We start from the raw sequence: 17409 nt of genomic DNA, 5'->3' as shown, positions 1-17409 counted from the left end.
CAGCCCAGATCCATTAGATATTATTGATTCAGGTGCAGAGTCAGTTTTAGATTTTTGCTGCTCTGTTACTGCACAATGCTGCAGACCCTTGAAGGACTTTTTTGGTGCAAAGTACCTCCAAGAGCATAAACCCATGTGCCTAAATTTCATAAGCCCATCACAAATTTGAAGTATTGACATCCCTGTGCAGAGATTCTAGGAGGGATGAAGGGACCAGGTAGGAATTGAACTAACGTGAGAAAGCCATGACCTGTCAGAGCTGACTGCATGATTGCCATGATTGACCTCTCCAGTTCTGGAAGATCAGGAGAGGAAAAGCTGGGCAGGGCTGAAAGCCAGGCAGCTGTGTTTGTTCATCAATGTAGGCCATGAATTTTTGGCCATGGGGGCCCAGGCCTGTTGGTGCAGTGCTCTGGAACAGAAATCTCAGTATTGAAAGCAGGGTCAATTTGCAATCTAAGAAATTCTTCATTGTCAAGTGAGGTGAGTGACTGCATTCAAAGTAACTGTAAGGAGTTCTAGGTCTCACTAAAACTTTTTTCAGCATACTTACAGTCTGAGTTTATTTGCTTACATTTGTGTAGGAATTTGCTGTTATTTGCTTTATCTTTTTTCTCCCCTATGTTTTCTTTATAGCTGTATGGTCACAAAACCTATAAGAAAGGAATTATTTACTCCTACCAAGCCAATTGAGAATTAATGAGATGCTGATTTAGCACAAGTTGTATTCATATTCAGAGTTGTGTACAGTTTTCTTGGACTTTTATTGCTTGTTGGACCTAGGTATTTTTTTTTTAAATCTGCAACTTTTTTAAACTTTAGACTGAGGTTTTAGTTTTGTAGACCAGCCATGGCCCACTTAGTGCAGCCACAAGTAAACTGGTGTAGAAATTGCTCTGATGGCTGTCAGAAACAAAATGCTTAAATTAAATGGACATTTAATCTCATCACTGAAGTAGAAACTGTGCTAAAGATTAAAGTTCTCAGGAGAGAGGCAAATGTTTCAGGCTCTGTCATTGAACACATGAGGAGCTTTGTGCCACTAGTTTGGGTACTAGGTGAGTAACAGATGAGTAAATTTCCTGCTATCTGATAGTAACTTTGGATCAGTCTTGGATTAATTTCACTTTTAATCACCTTTGCTTCATTTAGTTACAGTATCTTTCAAAGCTTCAGGAAAATAAGGATGGATGTAGATATAGTTTTGCAGAATGAAAGCCATTTTACACATTTTTTACTGCCATAGTAAATTGGTTATCAAGCATAATAATTCATTAAAGATTTGTTAAAATGTTATTCAAAGACTGATTCATTGTGTGAGTGTTGTTCTAATTCTTCCAATTTCTTCCTGGCAGAGCAATGGAATACCAAAATCAATGACTTGAAGGAGAAAGTAGAAAATATGTTTAGTGAAAAATGTGGTATGTTTATTGATTCTTTACTACTGAGATTCCTTTCTTATGAACATGCTAGATAATGTACAGTTAGATGAACAGTTAGATAAATGTATGAGAGGTGTTCATATGTTTATTCCAGAGGTCCTGCAATCCTTGTGTACCTTAGAGTTTCCCATCTGGGTTCATTCTCATGTGCTTGCAATCCAGTGTCACATTTCCACTTGTTATTTTACTTGGGTTTGAAAATGGAGAAGTTTTAGTTGGATTACAATTTTTTAAATGAGCCACAGAGTGATTTCACACACTGGCACATCCTTTTAGGCATTCATCACTCTGCTTATAAATGGGACTTGGTATGACTCTGCATGACTCAAAACAGGCTATGGGTGGTGTCTGGAGAAATTGCTCCATTGTATTCCGACACTTCTAGTGCAGGCCGTTTGGAAACTAGTGACTTTTGGAAGTAATGGCTTCTCCTTACTCTTCTGAGTGTGGATTTTTGAATAAGAGCATGAATCTTACCTGTCTTTGATGCTATTCTCTAGAAGAGAAAGAGGCAGAATGCATTGCCTTCAACAAAGGGTGTCTTGATTTGAAAAGCCACGTGTTTGCTAAGGAAGGCAGGACCCTCCCTTGAAATGGAAAATGTAAACCCCTCTCTCTGCATTATTGTAATTTTGAAATTAAGGGACTCTCATGCAATGATATGGGAGTAGGAATAGTAGTTCTTTACTAGGAAAAAAATTAAAAATACAAATGCAATAGTACAAAAAGAAGAACCCCTGCCAGAGTGAGAGCAGTCCCTGCCCCTGTGTGTCAGGGTGGGGTCCCAGCCCCATCCCAGGGGGGCTCAGCCCTCCTGCAGTGCCAGCTGTGGCTCTGCTGCAGCAGGGATCCTGCACAAGGGGGGAGTTTTCCTCTGCAGCTCCAGGGCTGCTGCAGATGGGCCTGGGCTCCCTCTGGCCATGCAGGGCAGCAGAAAGCTGCTCCTCTGGCAGTGCAGGGGGCAAAGGCTGCTGTGCTGTGCCAGGCTCAGATTGGATCCAGGCAGGAATGCTTGGCTCCTCCCCTGGGCGGAGCATCTCCCCATGGGATGCTGGCATTGGATCAGCCCTGCAGGGACACTCAGTGGCCATGGACAGCAGAGATCTGCTGGAGGGAGGGTTGGCTGTGGGAGAGATAAAGAAAAAACTGCCCCATGGACAGCAGAGAACTGCCCCAGCTCTGACAGGTGGGGATAGAATGCACATTGCATCTTGCAATTGCAACCCAAGACAAAAGTGCCATACAGATAGGATAGTCATGCATGCAGACCAAGCCAGTGGCATGAGCTGGATGGAAATGACAAATTTTCAGAAAATTATGGCAATATTTACTGCAACAGAATGAGTTAAGTTTGAAACTGTTTGTTTTCTCCCTGCATACTCATAGCTGTCACCAAAAAAGGCAAAGCCTGCTGGTTTTACCTAATTGAGTGTGGATGTGCCAAGTACTCTATTCCATTTATAGCAGAGGTATTTCTGTATATTCTATTTTTCTCCACATCAGCTGCCTAACTGTACCTTATTTGCTCTGTTGCATTTCAGGGGAGGCTCTGGGTCGCAGTGGGCCTGTGAAGGTGCCATATGCCCTGTTTGATTCCTACCCTGAGGATTTCCACGTGGAAGGACTGCCTGAGGGGGTGCCCTTCCGCCAGCCCACCACCTTTGGGATCCCCAGACTAGAGAAGATCCTGAGAAATAGACCCAAAATAAAATTTATTATTAAAAAGTAAGGCTCCCATATGTCTTGAATAATCTGTTTAATGAGAATTGAAATGTAGACCAAAAAATGAAATTGTGTTGCCAAGTTGCTAAATTACTCTGTAAAATGCACACTGGAATATTTTTATTGAGAAAATGATCAGAAAGCTCTTGTGCAAGTGGAACAAGATACAATAATCTCTTTGTTCTGACAGACTCTTAGACTTTGTTGAGAGGAAGAGCAAGTCCATATTTCTTAATCCACCACAATAATCACATCACTGGTTTAGTTCCTGCTGCAAAGAGCACTTATGGACTACTCATAAACCTTTCTGGTTGTGTATTGGGAGCTGAGGAGTGGAGATTATTTTAATGACAGCTGTAAGAATTTTCTTTCTTTTTCCTAGAACAGGTTTAGATATTCCTGTGCCAGTGCAGAAACAGTGGCAAGAGAAGTTACAAGGACAGATAGTTACAGAACAAGGGAGAATGGCTTTAAACTGACAGAGAACAGGGTAAAATTAGATGTTTGGAAGAAATTTTCACTGGGAGGGTGTTGCCCAGAGAAGCTGTGGCTGCCCCATCCCTGCAAGTGTTCAAGGCCAGGTTGATGGGGTTTTGAGCAACCTGATGTAGTAGAAGGTGTCCCTGCTCATTGCTCATAGCAGGGGCAGTGTTTTAGGTTCCTTCCAACCCAAACCAGTTTTAAGATTCTGTGTGTCAGGGAAGTTATGGAGCCTCTCAGTCACTGCATTCTTGACTGTCTGTTTGGCTGAGAGGACATCACTTAGTTACCATTTTTGAAAATGGGATTTTCTTTAATGTTGGTGGTATAATTTTATTATTGTATGTAAAATATTCAATCTGTTTGCAGGCCTGAGGTGCTTGAGGCAGCTATCAAAGAAAGTTCTGGTAAAAGCTCACGAGGTGAGTATTGCAGCTGCTTAAATTTCCAGATAAAAGTTTATTTCAATGGTTAAATATTAATTATGAGAGCAGCATGGTGTTAATAAATTCCTGAAAGATTTATTCTACATTGCAGTTGCTTGGTTTGTTTGTTTTTAAGATGGGATAAGCACTTACCAGTTGCAGTTTAAATATAGCTCTAACAAGGCAGTATTAATTTTTTTAAGTTATTCACAAATAATTGTGCCTCTAATGTATTCTTTACTACATTCAATCAAAATGTAGACAGTAATGTAGGATTCACAGGAGTTATTCAGGTCTAGAGATAAATTACTTACTCCTAGTATGTAGATCATCTAAATGACACAGGCACCAGAGACAGGAGTGCAAATAGCCAGTAGAAAATTGTGTCAGGCAGGTAGGTCATGGAATAAATGCTCCCATTTTGAAACTGAAACTAGGTCCTCTTTGAAAACTTTGCCAATATTTGTTGTTTTGCAATATTTTCTTTATAGATGAGACTGAAGATTTTGAGCTCTCTATAAATGTTTTCTAAATTAATCCTCTTAGGAAAAAATAATTCCTCCAGTAATGCCAATACAGCAAGGACCACAGAAAACACAGTGAAAACAGCTGAACGTATTGAAGACCTAAACATTGTTAAAGTAACCATAAAAGGTGTGTATACTGGCTGGTTTCACATCATAATGCTTGTGCTTATATTCTTCATGATACCTGCTTAGTTTGATATTTTCCTGCAGTCAGGCTGGTTTGCTGAAATACAAGTACAGTCAGGAAAGAACACAAGTTAGCTTTTGGTTTTGCTGAGATGTTAAATATTATCTAACACTCATTAATTTAATATCTCACCAGTGACATCTCTAGAATAAGACTGTTCTATAAGCCTCCTGTTAAGAAGTATCCACATTTTTATGATGCAATAAATTAAACATTGACTTGCAGTTCTTGGTAGCTTCCAGATGACAGTACTTGAACTGAATTCAATGACCATGGAGGATGAACTGCTTTGTCTTAACACCAATTACTGCTTTTCTTGTTGCATGCTATGGCCATCTACTGAATGATCAATTTGCTTTTAGCTTTACATACCATTCTATGTTCCATAAGAGAGTAAAATACAATTTGTTGGTTTCAATTGCTTTACAAAATCATCTCTAGATATTTCTAGATTCATTCCTGGAAGTGTTCAGGGCCAGGTTGAGTGGGGCTTGGAGCAGCCTGGTCCAGTGGAAGGTGTCCCTGCCCATGGCAGGGGATTGGAACCGGATGATCTTTAAGGTCTCTTCCAAACCAAACCATTCTAGGATTCTGTAATTTCTTAGCAACCATCTACTTGTGCGTATTTCTACAATTCAGTGTCACAACTAAAATGAGGAACAAAGACAGTCCTTGTTTAGGAGCTCGTGGGTATACCTGCTTTGAGTAAACATGCAGAGATAAACAAGCTTCAGGGGGGGAAATCTGTGCTTAATTCTCATGCTGTTCTCACAATTTCTTCCAGATAATGAAAATGAGCGACTGCCAAAAGCAGAAAATGCCAGACAATTGAGAGAGCAAGTAAATGATCTTTTTAGCCAGAAATTTGGTAATTGCTTCTTACTCCCCATTTTTATATAGGTGTGAGTGCAATTAATGTTATTCATACTGCAGTTAGTGAATGAATATTCACTCAAAGTGAATTATATATATGATCATTAATATTTGAGAATTGTATATGAATGTTGTGCTTTGACTACAAAAAGAATCTTTTGTAAGTGATGTAGATAGTTTGATGTTTTAAACAAAGTCCTAAGGGTCTGGATTGCTTCATGGTTCCCCTTTCCTTTTCCTTTTTTCTGTGTCAGCATGGATGAAGTATTTATTTTGCTGGCAGCCCATGGTTCTTTTCAGGGTTTCATAATCCTGACCTCTTAATACTTGGGATTAGAGTAATTTTAAAAATGCAGTTTAACCCTTTTGCTGTGTATAGTTTTGTCTGTTTTTGTACTTTGCATTGTACAGTAGCAGTGACCTGGGTCTCCTTACCTGAAATTCCTTCACTTGTGCTGCATTGAATTGCTTTCATAGCATTGCAGGAAATGCTTTGTTTTCCTTCATGTAGCTATCTCCTTTAATATCCTGTTCTCTGAGAGGAGAGTCTGTGTTCTTCATATGCTGAGCTGTCAGAGTTGGAGCTGTGACCAATGCTCTCATAGTCATGTTCATGAGTGTAATCCAGAACCTCATTTCTAACACTGTAATTGTTTCATTGTCAAGTGAATTTTCAGAGTTTCAGATCTGATAGAAAGCATGGTTTGAATTTTGTTTCTTAATCCTTTGAGGATTTTCTTACACTTTTTCTTCAGTGTAATCAGAAATACTGTGGGTTTGAAAATAAACACAACCTCTCTCCCTTAGGTGAAGCCACTGGTATGAATTTTCCTGTGAAAGTTCCATACAGAAAAATCACTAACAACCCTGGCTGTGTGTTGGTGGATGGAATGCCTCCAGGTGTGGCATTTAAAGCACCCAGTTATCTGGAACTCAGCTCAATGAGGAAGATTTTGGATTCAGCAGAGTCTATCAAGTTCACTGTCATTAAGTATGTAGTTGCCATTAATTACATTATGAGTACAGCCCCATAGCTGGAATAAATGTGAGAGAATAGAAGTTGTAGTGCATCTTTAAATAGATGTTGGTTCTTTTTTGGATAACATATCAGGTCAAATGAAGCACAGATATTCCTAGCATGAATAAAGGAGGAAATGCCTTATTTGGTATGACAAAAGGCATTTTACCAATACTGCATATTACAGCAAGCTATCTTTTGAGTTCAAATCTATTCATAATATGCTAAAAGGTCCTATAGTTTTCTGAGCCTTGCTCTCCCAGTCATAATATCAAGTTTTGAAACAAGTCCAGAGCTCATTGGTTTCTATTCAATATTTTAAAATACAATATTGTCCAATTATAGTATAAGGGAATTTCATTTCTATCTGTATATCTCCATAGACACACACACATATCCAATGTTAATTTGTATGCATTGAAGCAGAACAGATCAAACTTTGCAATCATTCTAAGGAGGAGTTGAAAATAAAAATTTATATCAGTTTCTGTAACTTCTCAAATCATAGATGACTTCACAGGAGTTTAAAAGCTTCAGTTTATCCTTAGAGAGAAAAATTTCTTAGATTTTACTAAGGAATCTGAATTTTCAACCCTTAATCATGACATATTCTAACCAAAAGGACTTCGATGTGTTTTTGAATTGAACCCTGCAGAGGTGATTCCTTGCTAAGTAGCAGTGACCAAGGGAAGGGTTTAGTTCTTCCATACATGTTACATTTTCAAAATGCTAGTTTTGAAGAACCAAAGTCCCCAAGAGCTACTCTTCCTTCTGTTTTACTTGCCTTTCTTATCATGTTTTAGCATGACCTCTGTTATAGAAGGTGTGGGGAGGTTACATTGGGAGGAAACACCATGCAGTGCATTTCAGAATCAGTAATTTTTATATTTTTTTCCAGGCCATTTCCAGGACTTGTGATTAACAATCGTGAGTATTTTTGAGACCCTGATGACGAATCCATTTTTGTAACCTACCAAGTTTCATTTTCTACATTGTGTCTTAGTGGCAGAGGCCCCAAGTTGTTGAGGTCTCTGTATAATTTTGCCTGTGTATTTCTGATTAAGATTTCCTGACTAAACATGGATGTGCAGTTAACTTGAGGGCAGGGGGATAAATTTACATTTAAGCAGCATAAGATTAGCATTGACTTGATATGGAAATGCAAGACTCTGATTTTGTATCTTTCAGCTGCAGAGTCCCAAAGAAATTTAGGATCCTGATTGAGCAGCACACTTATATGAGAGTTGCTGTGTTATAAGTTTAAATCCATCACAGTAGCATTAGTAAGAGCTTTCCAGTAGCTGCACAACCTTGTTCCAGTGAAAAATCTGCATTCTGCTGAAACTATAACATTTTAGAGAGGCAAACTATAGTTAACTGAAGTGCTATGGCAAATATGGCCCTCACAATGAAATTGTTTGGGGTAGTGGGAAGGAAAGATACAGTATTTTGGTTGCTAAAATAATTGTGGAATGGTATTTCCAGAGAATTCAGTTAGAAATGAAAGAATCCATTGAGCTGGTGTCAGTTCAGCATAAGTTGTCAATGTGTGTTGGGACTGGGGGAGCAGATTGGCCATGGACCACAGGAGGTTTGGGCATTGTCTGTGTCCACTAATTATGATCAAAATGATTATAATTATTTATATATTATATATATATATATATATATATATATATATATATATATATATATATATGCATGCACACACACAATATATACTATATACACTATGTATATTATATATATTCTATATACTGATGGACACCAAGGTGAATGAGTGACAGGCTCACTAATTATGATCAAAATAATCTTACACTGATGGGTACCAAGGTGAATGATTGAAAGTCTGAGCCAACTGCTTATAAGTGTGGTGTTTTATTCTTCATCTAAAGAACATGTGGAAACTTAAAAGGAAAGTTTTGGTGCTTGCAGGCAAGACAGGGAATGTTTTTCCTCTAACAGAAAGAATTGAACTGCATCTCAGTCACAGTGTTAGTGACCTGTTCATGTGAGAAGTTTCAGGATTTGCAGATTCAAAGGTTTTTCTTGTGTTGCATGTGAACCATTTTCATTGTGAAGTAAAACAATGATCATGTTTAATCTTAGAGCTGCTAGAAGAAGCTGAAGCAGAAGCAGAATCACCAGCAGCACCAGCAGCAGCCACTACCACAGCAGTACTACCAGGTGATGCAGTGTGACACGGGTCCTTGCAGGAGGGTGGGGTATGGCATTCTGCATCTCACTAGCAGATATCATTACTGTCATGTCCTAGGTGTGAGGGGCTCATGATGAGCTATTTCATTCTGAGAAATGAACAGCTGTTAACTTCTATAACTGTTAAACTTTAAATAACTTTATGAGCTGTTAAACATTAGTGGAAAGTGACTCTGCTTTCTTCAAGCTGTGTCATTGGTGTGTTCCTTGATTTGATTTTTACAGAGGATGAGTGAGCTGGAAAGAAGGATTAGTGGGGGCAATGTGTAAAGGCAATTCAGCATCCATTATTAATTTCTGCTTAACTCAAATGTGAGCATGTCTGCATGTACAGCCAAGTGAAGTTTGCCTGCCCAGCTGGCAGAGGGGTCTGGGTGGAGTTTCTGCCCTCTGCCAAGCTCTGTAACCTGCTAGGCTGCATCTGGGACTGCAGTCTTAGTCTGAACAGAGAAATTAGCTTTGGGCTGTGAATTAACTAAGGAAATGTGGTTGGGCAACTTCACTTTGATCCAATACAGCTTTTAAATGTTCATACACCTTTTAAAAATATGTATGCTAAGTTGGTGTAGTGTGGAGAAAACTTCTGCAATTGACTGAATAAATTGTTACACAAAGAAACTGGGAAAACAAGAGAAAACATCTGATAAACATTTTAAGAGTAAGGAACACATGTATGATGAAAATTATTATCAAGGAAGCTGCTGGTTCCTCTGTTTCCATGTGGAAGTGTGAGAGGGAGGATCAGCTGCTGATGATTTGTGAGCTTGCTCAGTCTGTTGGTTCTTAACATGTGCAGTGTTAAAAAGGATAAATGGTTTTCCCAGAACATGTTCATCTACAATCCATGCAGAGATAGTAGAAAGCTCAGCATGGAATTAAAGCATACTTGTCCTCTGTTATGCACCTTCCCACTGTTCCCCCAAGTGCACAGACTTGCCATCACAGACAGTGCTTAGGAGAAGTTGGGACTCTTTCTTTAAGCTGTTCCAAATTTGGTGTATTCTGTGCAAATGCATTCTGCTGTTCTGGGTCTTGGTGATATGTCTGCCACAGTGAACCATTCTTAGAAGAGAAAGTGTTGCATAGTTGAATGTAATAAATATTTGGGGATATTTTATATTTTTATAAAAAGCTACACAAATTTATCTCGGTCAAAGAGATATGAGTCTGATTGTTTAAGAAAAATTAGATGCTTTTTTGAGGGAAAACTTGATTTCCCTGATCTGATTCATCTTGTTCAAACTGTATTCATATTCATTTGACTGTATTTTTTTTTCATTTAAGAGCCAGCTGAACCAAGCCAAATGGAAGTATCTATAGGAGGTAAGTGTTTGTCTTCAGTTACTATCAAGAAATATTGTTAAGTAATGCTGAACAAAGTTGCATCTGTTTTTAAAGTCAAGTCAATCAAAACCAAGAAGAGGTGTTGTACTGGTTCCTGGCACATGTCCTCATTTATTTATCATGTTGCATGATATTATGATATGCTGCATTAGCAGCAAAAATTACTATTCTAATAATTTTACAAAGGAGTTCTAGGAATTCTTTGTAGTTGGTGAGTCTTGCCTATACATAGGCTCTGAGTGACTTCATATCCTGAATCATGCATTTAGTTATTCAGTGCAGGAGTTTCCACAAGTGATGCTTGCCATCATCAGGAACTCTGAATGCCACACTGGCCTGGATACACTGCTGGGGGCAAGGGAGTGGAGCATTGTTGTTCTTTTAGCACTTAAACTCTAGAAAACATCCAACTTTCCTATTGTCCAAGAATATACTTGGACTGTATCCTTTTCAGATAGAATCACAGACTCATTTAGTTTGGAGAAGCCTTCTAAAAGCATCATCATTACATTACAGTGGAAATGGTAATTTTCACAGAATGAGGTTGCTGTGAATATGCTTTTATTTATTATTATTAGTTTAAAAATATAATGAATGCTTTTCATGTTTTTATAAATTTTTACTTAGGTAAAACAGTAACAGAATTGGTGGAGAAGTTTTCCGCTTTTTCATTCACTCCTAATTTTTTAACAGATAACACAGAAACAGAAGAACAGTTTCAAATAAAGCAAGATGAAGACCTGACGTCATAGACCTCATCAATACTGGGTAAAACAATTTAATGTTTCTTGAAGTCAACACCTGTCAAGGAGTAATATTTTAATGTTTTTGGCTGGGGAAAGGAGAGATGAAGTGTAATGTCACTGTTGAGGTGGTCATGACACAAAGCAGAGACCACAAGCAGTCTCAGTTGGCAACTCTTTATTATTGAACATGGCTGACTTTTATACACTTTCCATTTGTTTATGCTTCTTCTACCCTAACTATTGGCCACAATCAGTCAACATAACACTATTGGTGAAAAGTTACAGTGACTTCAACTAACTTTCTAAAAATGCTTCATCCAGCTGCAAAGTTCTCTTATCTTTCTTCTCTCGGTCTCCTTGGTTACAGCCTTGCAGAGAGCTCCTTATCAGCTTTTTCTTGCTTCTCAGCTTCTCCTTGCTCCTTTAGCTAACAGGCCTGCTGTTAGCCCCTTCCACAGTGCAATACTGAATGTCAGAAGGTGCCAGTACTTTAGTTGGGAATTACTTTGTCTCAGTTCTTACCTATAAGATGTCAGATGTTTTGCACTTTCTTATCCAATATAAAGCACACTGTGTTCAAATTTCTGAGGAAGTCCTAGAAAAATGTGGCCTAAAATATGTGATTGAAATCACATATCTCAGAAGAAGAGCAAGTGAAAGCTGAGGGAATTAGTGTTTATGTAAAGCACTGATATGGTTGTGTGAAAAAGCATTATTGTTCTTGGTGATGCACATACATTTCCAAATTGTAATTGAGCAGGAAAGCTCTTCACTATGATTGTCTGAGTATTGTCTGAGCTTGGGACACTCAGTAAAACTATTAACTGTCATGACAAACCAACCTCCTTTAAAAGTTTTCTTTCTTTTCTTTTCATAAATTAAACTTTTATGAAAAGCCTAGTTTCATTTACAATGCCCAAATGTCCAAATCTTTCTCTTACTCTGTTTTTAATGTCACTTGTTCCTAAAAATTATGTTTTTGTGGTGGTGGAGAGCAATGTTAGCAATGCTATCACATCACCAAATCTAAAATGCTGACCCACATGGTTTAGAGTCTCTGTGCTTCATTCAAAGAAAATGGTAGTGCTTCTTTCCATTTCAGCTTTTTTGGTAATACTGAATCCCAAATATCTTCCTCGTTATGCAGCATTTGATGCTTCAGCAATTTGATTTGATTGGTGTAAAGTTAAATGAAGCTTTGGCTGGGGGAGCCTGGAGCCTGTGGGTTTCATTCCTGGCACCAGCTGAGTTTTTGGAGCTGAGGGACAGCCTTGTACAGCATGACCACAGCCCAGGACAATGAAATGATGTGGTGGAAAGCTGCAGGAGCCGACAAACCAGCATCCCAGCTGTGCCCTGAGCACTGCAGGCAGCAATGGTGCTCTTATTAAATCAGTGAATTCTGTGTTTGTGATAAAACTTTGTGGCAGGATAAAATATACTAAAGGAAAAGCTTTGATTCGTCATGGGACACACTGCAGGCAGTGAGAAATAAAAAACATCTCACTTGTCAATTAAAGGTCACAAAAATGTTGTCCAAGCAATGGCTGCACAATTTGATGCTGCAGCAGTTCAGAGTTTTGGATGCTTTAGGCCATCTACTGAATTTGTGCTAAAATAAATATTTGTTCTAAATTCTGACAAGAGACCACTAGAGCACACATTTAATCTCCTATTTATTGAGAGCCATATTCAGTTTCTGCATGTTTGCTGAATCTGTGTTGCAATAGGACACAAAATGAATGACACACACTGAGATGTCCATGGCATAAAAGGCACATTTTTTACCAGATCTTGATATTTATAGAATTCCAAAAGTGACCATGGATTGGAGGATGGAATTGCCACCTCTCCAACCACACTGGTCAAACCAACAGTCCATCAATTCTCTCCTCCTCCAGAAAGGAATGCAAAACAATCATTATTTACATGAAAAGTGCGTGAGAAACTCGCTTACAAAAATGTAAAAATCAGAAGGCTTAGAAGAACTTTAGAAGAACAGGGTGACAAATCTAGGCCTAAAGAACTGGAAAATAGAATACAGACTGCTCGTAGTTGTAATAAGGCACAAGACTTCAATTAAATTAACTTAATTTTTTAAATTTCTCTTTCCCAGCCAGAAGCTGCCTGTTCTGAGAAGAGCCTGCTCGGCCTGTCCAGAGCTTTGTAATATAACTGTATAAGAGAAGTATCTTCTATACAAATCCTTTTGTACTATTATATAGGAATGTCTACTTTTTCAGCAGTTCTGTGAATTGACCTAATAATGACTGTAGATTTGGATTGTATCAGTTTACTTTGGAATATATTTTAAGGACTAAACTTGATGCAGCAATGCTGGGGAGATGGCAGGGATGAAAATCAACAGGAACATAGCTCAGGCTGTATACCTTTTCCAGTAAAGATTAATTTCACTGTACCTGAATGCATTCTAACTTTTGTAATAAAAAAATCCTGCAAAGAGTTCAGTTTGTTTACTTTGGAGAAAAAACCCCTTTACATTAATTTTCAGATGTTACTTTAATGTCTTTTTGGACAACAGTATCTGTATATTTGAATTAATTTTTCCTGTTATATCTATCATATGTTTTTCCTAAATAAAAGATAAAATTATCCACTTGATGGTTAGTGTGCATTAATGAGATAGACTGTGAAATGATCAATATTCCAGTGTGTGGATTAGGAACCAACTGAAATAAAACCCCATAATAGTTTTTTCTGTTAAAGTAGTGAGTCCATGTTATATCAGAGTATCACACAGTTTACATATGATGGGTTTGGTCTTACAGTCCTGCCATGGGCAGTAATTGTGTGGACTTGTGTGAGAGCTTTTCTGCTGAAGGCTGTGGGGGATGCTCTTCTGTTCATTTAGAATTAGCTATGGAAACATGCTACAGCCTGCTCTAAGCCCTATTATGTCAAAAATTCAGAATATTCTGTGAATAGAACAAATTAAGTCCTGTGTGGTCCTGGTTATCCACCACAACATGTAAAACATCTTTTTTTTTTTTTTTTTTTTTTTTTTTTTTTTTTTTTTTTTTTCAAATTTAACAAGCCATAGGAGATGTACAGTTCTGGCTATATGATAATCTCTAAAAATGCAGAATATTTGCAAAGGTTTCTCTTTTACTGGTGTGAATTTGAGATGATTGCATTATGCCCAAATGGTAAATGATGTTCCCTGATGAAGAAATAAAGACCTTTCTGATTTTTTCAAGACTGTCCATGCAGTTATGTCTTTTACAGGAAATCAAGTAATTCTGTAGGCAGGTAGAACATGTTTGCAGCATGGTTGTGTCCTGCCAGCAGAGAATTAAGGTCCAGTCCTGCTGTTGAGACTGCAATCCAGCTCTGGGTGGGTAATGTGATTGGATCTTTCAGGAAAATTCTGAAGCCTTAAATTCAGTTGAGTGCAGTGTCTGTTCCATGGGAGCAACCTGAAATTCAGCAGGTGAATCCAGAGCAGCACATTTCTGTCATTCTGGAGGTAAGGGAGACCCTACAGGACATCTGCTTGTGTTTCACAACATGCAGATCTAGGTGCTCCCACTTGAATACTGGGCCCTTGTGCTGGTATTGTCAGCAGGGGCAGGGATAGCTCCAGGCTGAGGCATTTTGGAAAAGCTCATCCTGGTCCTGCCTTCCTTCTCTCCAGTTGGGAGCTGGTGGTGACTGGTGCCTTCCTGCCTCAGCGGACAGCATTCCCAGCCCCATGGAATGAGCCCACTGCTGTACCTGACCTGTTAACCCAGCCACGTGGGCACTGTCCACATTATAACCACCACCACATTTACCTGCTGCTCACTTTGTCACAGACACATTTTATGAAAAATCCTTTCCTTAAGTTTTTGTCTCCTGAGAAGCTGAGAGGCCTCAGGGACAAAATGTAAACAATGATTATCTGCTGCTGTGGAATGCAACAGGTGCATCTGTGGTTGGGCTCATGTGGTTGTTTCTAATTAATGGCCAATCACAGTCAGCTGGCTTGGACACAGAGCCTGAGCCACAAACCTTTGTTATCATTCTTTATTTTTCTATTCTTAGCTAGCCTTCTGATGAAATCCTTTCTTCTATTATTTTAGTATAGTTTTAATATAATATATATCATAAATAATAAATCAGCCTTCTGAAACATGGAGTCAGATCCTCATCTCTTCCCTCATCCTGGGACCCCTGTGAGCACCATCACACACTTGAACAGACCTGCTGAGCCAGTGAACCTCCAGCAGTAGTTCAGGACCAGGTTTCACACTTGCTTCTGGACATATTTAGAATGGGGAAATGACATAATGCAGCTTTCCCCTGGTTTTAGCTGGCTTGACTTCCCCTTCTGAAAAAGCAGGATGGTTCATCCCTTCTTTACTCACAGCCCTCTTTAGGAGGCACTTTCAGCACAGCCTGCCCAGCTGTCTGCTGCTGGTGGAGTTGTTAGTGCTCACTCAAAATGAGGACAGTGTCACAGCAAAGGAACTGGGAAAATAAATAATTCCAGGGTATTGCCTTGTCAAGTGTGTAACAGCAGAGTGGCTCTACTGGAACTCTCTCTGCAGGAGCTGAAAGAAAAATGAAATGAAAGTGGTCGTAGAGGTTTTGCTGAAAGGACTGGAGTGGGCATTAGCCAGCAGCATGTCCATCTTCAGAGCCATCAGGATTGGCCCTGCTGGACATCTGGCAGCTTTGAGCAGCTTCTCACAGAAGCCACCTCCAGAGCCCCCCTGCTACCAAAAACCAGGCTGTGCAAAACCAAAAGAACTTGGCTTGTTCAGATGGAATGTTCCTCTTCTGAGAATTTTCTTCTAAAATCTTGCTTCTTGACATGTATTAGACATGTGAGACATCTGATGGAAGGCTCAGCAGTGTCTCGCACAGAGTTACAGGTGGTGTTTCACTGTGAACTAATCCTTTATGGTCAGTGGCATCTAAAACCTCTCATTTCTCACATCACAGAATGAGGAATGAGGAAACAGGAAGGAACATGTGAATTGAGTGGTTTCCAGAAATGTACTGTGTGTAATGCAGTTTTAAATTTAGTACAAACAATTGTAATTATGAAATTAGCTATTACGACTAAGTTTATGGTGTTCTGCATGAGCAGCAGTTATCTGGTGACTAACAGAGCAGAATCCAAACAGCTCTGGATGGATGTGGTTGTGTAATAGGCAAGGGACTTCCCTTGCATATAGGAAAGTCCCCCTGTTAATAAGAAACCAAAAGTAAATGACCATTTAGTATTGCACAGCTGCAGGTGCCACACCCAAGTTCCAGGGGAGGGCTACAATTAGTATTTGATGTTTTTAATGTGGCCAGAACAAGCTTTTGTCTTTACAAGCTGACAAGGGCATTGGGGTGATCCTGTGGCAGGGCTTGGTGCTGCTGGTCAGTGGGGAGAGCCCCTGACAGCTCTGCTGTGGTTTGGGGCTGCTGCCTCTGCCTGAGGATCTCTGCTCCTGGCTGAGTGTGGGCTGGGTTTGCTCTAACACCCAGCTCAGGGTGTGAGCTGCCCTGCTGGGGACATTGGCACAGGTTTCCAGAGGGGATGGAGCTGAGTGTTCACAGCTGGCTGGAGCTGGGCTCCTCCAAGGATCCTGTGGAGAGCTCTGTCAGGTACTGCCCAGCTCTGGTGCCACTGTAACTGAGGGTGCCCTTGGTGGGGACAAAAGCACTCCTGGGTGCACCTTTGCTTGCAAGCAGTGTGGAGTTGATCCCTGCAGCTCTCACATCCCTTCAGGTCTTTCTGCTCAGGGCTGAGGATGGAGGAGGACATGAATGCAGCTGGTGCACTGGCATTTCAGAACAGCTTAGCAGGGGACTCTCCTGCTCTCCCAGCAGGACACAGGGTCTGTCTCCAGCCCACTCTGGGGTTTCCCTGTGCCTGGGTCCCCTCCCATTCAGCCCTGTGCCCAGGTAAGGTGGTGAGCAGGGCTGGGACTGACTCAGGTCCTTGGGGGCTCCTCAAGGGAACCTTTTGGTGGCAGATTTTGAAGAAGCTGCAAGTGACTGAAAGGAAATGGTGATGCAAGGGGAGGGTCTCTTGCACACGGAGCCCGTGGCTGCCCCACCTGCCATTCCCACACACACAGAAGACAGTACTGCCATTCCTGGGGCTCAGGGAGTGCATCACATGCTTCATTCAGCTGTTCCAGCTCTGATAGAGAGGGTGAAGGCACCTCTGGCTGTCACATCCAAGGCACCTGTCCCTGACCCTCTGCTGCAGTACCCTGTGCCATCATGGGGCAGCATCAGCAGCCAGAGGAGTCCTTTGGACACCAGGGCAGCCAGCCTGGCCCTCACCCTTTGTTGCTGTCGAGAGCAGAGACCACAAGCAGTCTCAGTTGGCAACTCTTTATTATTGAACATGGCTGACTTTTATACACTTTCCATTTGTTTATGCTTCTTCTACCCTAACTATTGGCCACAATCAGTCAACA

At 40.1% G+C, this 17409-nt stretch overlaps 1 protein-coding gene across 1 annotated transcript in view; it reads left to right on the top strand.

Moving 5' to 3' along the window:
• Positions 1 to 13938, top strand: part of GTF2I (general transcription factor IIi) — a 71923-nt gene extending 57985 nt beyond the window's left edge. Inside the window, exons 39-49 of the mRNA XM_058817558.1 lie at positions 1356 to 1421; positions 2984 to 3167; positions 4014 to 4066; positions 4616 to 4723; positions 5568 to 5651; positions 6464 to 6647; positions 7573 to 7601; positions 8784 to 8861; positions 10176 to 10214; positions 10929 to 11003; positions 13098 to 13938. Of these exons, the coding sequence (XP_058673541.1) occupies positions 1356 to 1421; positions 2984 to 3167; positions 4014 to 4066; positions 4616 to 4723; positions 5568 to 5651; positions 6464 to 6647; positions 7573 to 7601; positions 8784 to 8861; positions 10176 to 10214; positions 10929 to 10987 (884 nt within the window). The 3' untranslated portion in view covers positions 10988 to 11003; positions 13098 to 13938. The remainder of the gene's footprint in view (positions 1 to 1355; positions 1422 to 2983; positions 3168 to 4013; positions 4067 to 4615; positions 4724 to 5567; positions 5652 to 6463; positions 6648 to 7572; positions 7602 to 8783; positions 8862 to 10175; positions 10215 to 10928; positions 11004 to 13097) is intronic.
• The last annotated feature ends 3471 nt before the right edge of the window (positions 13939 to 17409 follow it).

The sequence above is a fragment of the Ammospiza caudacuta genome, chromosome 20 (genome assembly GCF_027887145.1).
Source record: "Ammospiza caudacuta isolate bAmmCau1 chromosome 20, bAmmCau1.pri, whole genome shotgun sequence".
Taxonomy (NCBI): domain Eukaryota; kingdom Metazoa; phylum Chordata; class Aves; order Passeriformes; family Passerellidae; genus Ammospiza; species Ammospiza caudacuta.
This window is presented reverse-complemented; position numbering and strand designations above follow the sequence as displayed.